Source organism: Lathyrus oleraceus, unplaced genomic scaffold (genome assembly GCF_024323335.1).
Source record: "Lathyrus oleraceus cultivar Zhongwan6 unplaced genomic scaffold, CAAS_Psat_ZW6_1.0 chrUn1101, whole genome shotgun sequence".
NCBI classification, from domain to species: domain Eukaryota; kingdom Viridiplantae; phylum Streptophyta; class Magnoliopsida; order Fabales; family Fabaceae; genus Lathyrus; species Lathyrus oleraceus.
Genome location: NW_026113492.1, coordinates 9809 through 16198, shown reverse-complemented (window position 1 = coordinate 16198; position 6390 = coordinate 9809). Strand labels below are relative to the sequence as shown.

The window sequence follows — 6390 nt, the reverse complement described above, 5'->3', positions numbered from 1 at the left end:
ATTTACTGATTGAATAATCATGAATAGACAATCAGATGCGAATGAATCACTCTTGGACCATTTGCTTATGATTCTCAATTACAATTAAAACTCTACAAAGATTCAGATGACGATAATATTCTTGATTGTCACCCTCTGAACCTTTAAAACATGATGCAATTTAAATGAACAATGCTGAGATTGAGAAATCAAGCTTTTTGACTTCTTAATCAAAGATGACTGAAGGAATATCATCAAGCTCAGATAAAATGCCAAAACTCCTGACTTTTCATATAAACCTTGATGAATGCTTTTAACTGATGCAGGTGAAAAACTCAGGGTAAAATTTAGGTATGGCACTGCTATGATCGTATGTAGCAGCTGCTATGACTCGTAGCAGTTTTCCATGCCCCAAAATTTTGTTTGCAATTTTGTGCAATTTCTCTTGTTTTCCAACCTACAACATCAAAATCAACATCATCTCAACAATTTATTATGCTTTCCATCAATCCATAACATCAACATATGAACACCATCATCTCAAATATTCTAATAGCATCCAATCACACAATTTCATATTGAAACATTACGTAACATGATTACCACATAAATGTTCTCCAAATTGGGGTTGTGATAAGAAATTATAGTGCTATATGTGGGTAAATATGTACAATACTTCAAGGATATGGTGACCCGTTGATAGGAAATGGGAATGTAAGAAATAAAACCATAAAATAGTTGAAAACAAGATTTGTATTAATTGATTGAAAGGAAATGTTTGCAACAAGATTTAATCTAACTGCCACAAGGCCAAACCCCTGTATAGAGTAATAGGTCTCCATTTTTCATACAATGTGAATATACTCAAAGATAATAAAACGAAACTAACATTCCACTTCTTAAGGCACCATTCTAACAATAATTAATTATTGGCAATTCACCCGACAAAAAGACAACTCAACAAGTAACTCCTACCATACTAAAAGACAAATCAATAAATAATTATACCTTTATTACTTTGCACCTACCATTTTCCCTAAGTATATACACCTTCCAAGTAGTGGGTTGAACAACACCATTTCCCCTACGTATATACACCTTCCAAGTAGTGGGTTGAACAACAGGCCCACTAGTATTAGCCAAAGGCCTAACAGTGCCCCATCATTGACTTTCAAACTTGTCCCTAAGGTTGACATAAGGAAATTGACTTTTCATGTTCACTGTGTCCTCCTAAGTCACTTCTTCTATATCACTACCTTGCCACTTAATAAGAAATTGATCCACACCCTATCTACCTTGTTTGATACATTACTACGAAAGTGCTTTTAACGTTGGATGTAAAATGTATTTTATCTCGGCTGCAGTACCAAGGTAACGAAGGTCATCGTGAAAAGTAACGGCTTATCACCTCAGTTTTTTAAATACCGAGGGATAAATTAATTTGCACATGGGTTCGAACCACAATATCTTCATTTTTATTATTTACTAAACTAACACCTCATACATTTTAGTTTACAATAAAACCGAGGGGTAAGATAAATTGTATCTTATTGAAATTCGTTACATTGTTTGCACAAAAAATAATAAAAATAATTTTTTTACAAACTATAAGGTTTACCCATGATATTATATTATTTACACAAAATATTAAAATAAAAATTAATTTATACCTGAAGATCATATGTTGGATCTTTGACTCCTTGTGACCAAATTTCTTACAATAGTAGCATTGAACCTTCTTCTTTTCAAACTTCTCCTTTCCCTTATGATATTTCTTCTCATCGGAATTAAAGGCTTTTGACTTCTGATAACCATCACCATGTCTCTTCTTGGCCTCTGACTAAGACTGCTTATGATTCTTCTTACCATAAGACGCTTTCAGAACCTGCTCTACCTCTCTTTCAAAGTTTCTCTCAGTCAGACGCAACTCTTGTGCCTATAGACTACTTTGCAACTCTTCAATTCTCATGATGTTGAGGTCCTTAGAGTGTTCAATTGCTACAACAATGTATTCAAACTGAGAAGTAAGTGATCTCAGTTTCTCCACAAGATTTCATCTCATTTGTGATCAAAATCACTCTGGAGATGTAATCAAGTACCTTTTCATTGTTCATCATGTTGAGATTCTTATACTACTTACATAGAGACTGAAGCTTCACCTTCTTCACTGATGCATCACCATCATAGCATTATACCAGTGTGTCCCACGCAGCCTTCATCATTGTTGAATCAACGATTTTCTCAAACACATTCGTATCCACACATTGATGGATATAGAATAACGCATTCTGATCATTCTTCCTCATTTCTCTTTGAACGTTTCTATGCATTTTAGTTGCATCTACTACAACCATTGTGTCACCATCATTTACGGAATCAAAAACATCTTGAGCGCCAAACAACACACGCATCTAAATCATCCACCGATTATAATTATTTCCATCAAATACTTGAACCTTTGTGTTCAAGCTACCGTTTCCGCCGTTCATCTTAGTTCTTATGCAAATTCACGCAGATCTCACCAACGCTTGTGTTTCCCAATCCCTCAGAATAAAGAAATGTGATTCTATTTAGATTTAGATCTTCAATTCACTATGAATTGAATGACAAAAAATCAATCACGCATGCCTCACGTACACTCGTGTTTTCCGTTCTTGAATTAGAACTTCAGATCTAGATACCAATTGTTGGTGCACAAGAATGAAGAAGATGATGGTGGTGGTGGTGGAAGGGAGAGAGAGAGAGAAAGAGAGAGAGAGAGAGAGAGAGAGAGAGAGAGAGAGAAGAGAGAGAGAGAACCCTAACTAGCTTTCTTTCTCAATTGAAAACGGTTACAAAATGAATTGGTTACGAACTAAAACTTGAGTTCAGTATTTATATCATCAAAACAACTAAAAGAAACTCATTAAAATCTAAATGCAACTTAAATGTCAATTTGTATTACACTTCAACATTGTTGTCAGGTGGATAAGCCATTTTGATGATCATCTTTCTAAAAATGGTTATCATCTTTCTAATTTCGTTAAAGGTTTTTAAAAAAAGGTTCTTTATCATGAAAACATCTGCAATAAAATGGTATCACAAGATACCAATATGAATACTATTATTTATTGTTTTTATGATAAATAATAAATTTGGATTTATATACACTACGACAACCCCAATGAATGTCACAATACATATATTGATAGAAATCACGAAAGTGTTTAATAACTGTAACACAACCGAGATTGTTATTTAAAATATTTTAGTCTACATAGAGCAACACTTGTAAATTGTGAGTAACACTTTATTTTTCTAGCCATAGAATATTGGTGTTCATCAAGATTTTCTCTACTTTGATTTGTTAAATAATTGGTACATTGAAGCAAGAAATATTAGTGTTTATCAATATTCTCTCTAATTTAATTTGTCTAACTATTGGTGTTTATCATTGAAGCAAGAAGTATTGGTGTTCATTCTTGGTGTATATCTAGCATCACTACGCCAAAAAGGTTTTTTAACAGCGCATCTTAGACAGCGCTTTTAAAAGAAAGCGCTGTCTAAGGTTAAAATAAAAATAAAACACGGAAAATGTTCTAAAAAAATAATGAAAGCGCTGTCTAAGGGGGGGTCTTAGACAGCGCTTTTAGAAAGCGCTGTCTAAGACCCCCCCTTAGACAGCGCTTTTAGAAAGCGCTTTTAAATATAGACCTTAGTCAGCGCTTTTGAGAAAGCGTTGTTTAAAGTCTTTCAATTAAAAAATAAAATAAATTAGGAAGAGTATCCCTAAAAACTTTCCCACCTTAGAAATTAGAAATTCCCTCCAAGTTTGTCATATAGGGTTTGTCCGGGGTTTTGCTATTCGCATTCAGCATCACAGCATGGCATCGTCATCCTCAAGCAACAGCGCAAACTACGACGTACCGTGGGTTGAGAAGTACCGACCCAGCAAGGTCGTCGACATCGTCGGCAATGAAGACGCCGTCTCCCGGCTCCAAGTCATCGCTCGTGACGGCAACATGCCCAACCTCATTTTATCAGTAAACCACTCATCCCCACTCTTCAATTCATCACACTCACTCATTCGTTTTCTCTCACTCTTTAGTTTTTCACTGTGCCCTAATTCCCAATTTTGTTATTGTCATTTTTTAGGGTCCTCCTGGAACTGGAAAAACCACTAGCATCCTCGCACTTGCGCACGAGCTTCTCGGTCCCAATTACAGAGAAGCTGTTCTTGAACTAAATGCTTCAGATGATAGGTATCGAATTTTCCCCTTATTGCACATGAAATAATGATGTTACAGTGTTTAACCAAGCTATTCACATTTTTTTTGCTGCTGTAGAGGAATAGATGTTGTGAGGAACAAGATCAAGATGTTTGCTCAAAAGAAAGTAACACTTCCTCCAGGCCGACACAAAGTTGTTATACTCGATGAAGCTGACAGGTCTATTTTATATTTTGGCGGTGATTTAATTCAATTAATGTTCTTACTTTATTCATTATTGTTTTCATTGGATTTTAGTTTTGTTGTAACATTTTTTTTTGGACTCGAATCAGTATGACATCTGGAGCACAACAAGCTTTAAGAAGGACGATGGAGATATATTCTAATTCTACTCGTTTCGCGCTTGCTTGCAATACATCGTCTAAGATTATTGAGCCGATTCAGAGTAGGTGTGCAATTGTGAGATTTTCGCGACTATCTGATCAAGAGATACTTGGTCGTCTCATGGTTGTGGTTCAAGCTGAGAAGGTACCTCAACTTTTTATTTGTGTTGAATTACGGAATATTCTTGTTTGTTTGAGGAATATATGCATATGAATCGCCAATGTTATACCAGTCTAAAGTTTTTCCATGGCCTGAATTCTGACGATTTTATGGCTTATGAGGGATTTAGGATGTCTGACCTCCTGTACTATACTTTAAAGGTTTGTTTACTTGCAAAGATTTATCTGGCTAGCTATAACAGTTTACCTACTGTAAAGAGGCATTTCAGAATTGCCTTTTTAAAGTAAATACAAAAGTTCAAAATGTTTAGTAGTATTTGACCAGCTTCTTTTTCATCCTTTTGAGCTAGATTATGTGATGTCTAGTTTATTATCTATTTTTGCACGTGTAAATAGTAACTAAATTTTGTAAGGTGCATATGTTAGAACCCCAAATGAGAATTCTGGGCCAAATGGACCGTTACACAACAACCCTAAACCTAATATGCAGTGGGTTGAAGCTTGAAGAATAGGAAAGGGGAGAGTGGGATTGTCCGTGTGGCAGACAGTGTTGTTGATGGCGGTCCATGACGGAGAGGCAAAATCCTGCCATACCGGTCACTTTGCGGTGCCGTTATTGCGGAAAAACCTGCAATAGCAGCCGATATTTACCATTTTGGCGAGCCCAAAAACCGCCACGTAAATCCGCCATAGCGGCCATGGTGGGGAAATTTGATAACACTGGTGGCAGAGAGAGAAAGAGAGAGGCTAATGATGTAGTGGAATTCTGTTATAGGTGTGCTGAGTAGAGAGAGAGAGGCATGAAGAAAATTACTCAGCTGTTAAGGCAAGAGAGCATTGGTTTTCTGAAGGAGCATAGCTCTGTGGACAATAGGATCATTCTATTGATTTTCCTCTGATTTATAGAAATGATACACACTTGTTTTCCATTACTACTATATTTTCTTCCATTTACTGTTTCTGTAATCCGGGTTCACATCAAACTGGTATGACCTGCCGGATTCTTGAGGGGATCATCACTTTACAGGATCAAATACTAACACCAAAGTGGAAGCAGTATTAGATGCTCTAGAAAAGCAAATGATTGGCATCAGAATAGCTTAGAGAGAGATGCAGATGAAGCAAAATGAAAATAATGAGAACTTGGTCGCTGTGATTAAGGGTGTGTTTGTTTAATGGAATAAAATTATAATCCTGGGAATATGATTTCTAGGAATGTTATTTCCAGGAACTTTATTCCTCTCAATGTGTTTGACTAATGAATAAAGTTGCTAGGAATATTTTTAGGTTTGACTTAAATTGAATTTTAAAAATTAAAAATTAGAAAAGAAATGTGTTAAAATAATATTAGGTGTCAAATCAGGTGTGTATGTTGAGAATCTTACAGAGAATCAAGTGTCTACAATGGAGGATGTTACTCAGTAAGAAGTACACGGAAACATACGATTGTGATCGAGTTGAAGAGATTGTAGACGCACATGGTTGCTTTGATTATAAGTTATATCTGATAATGCATGATTTCTTTTTTTTTTGTTTTCAATTGCTTTGATTATAAGTTATATCTGATAATGCATGATTTCGTTATATTTTTGTTTTCAATTGCTTTGATTATAAGTTATATCTGATAATGCATGATTTCTTTATTTTTTGTTTTCAATTGCTTTGATTATAAGTTATATTTGATATTTGATGGTTTCCTT

At 35.2% G+C, this 6390-nt stretch overlaps 1 protein-coding gene across 1 annotated transcript; it reads left to right on the top strand.

Annotated features, from left to right (window-relative positions):
- Positions 1-3766: 3766 nt before the first annotated feature.
- Positions 3767-5889, top strand: LOC127115111 (replication factor C subunit 2). Its single transcript, XM_051046745.1, has 4 exons — positions 3767-4001; positions 4114-4220; positions 4305-4406; positions 4520-5889. The coding sequence occupies exons 1-4, from the start codon at positions 3843-3845 to the stop codon at positions 4782-4784; spliced, it is 633 nt and encodes a 210-aa protein (XP_050902702.1). The 5' UTR covers positions 3767-3842; the 3' UTR covers positions 4785-5889.
- The last annotated feature ends 501 nt before the right edge of the window (positions 5890-6390 follow it).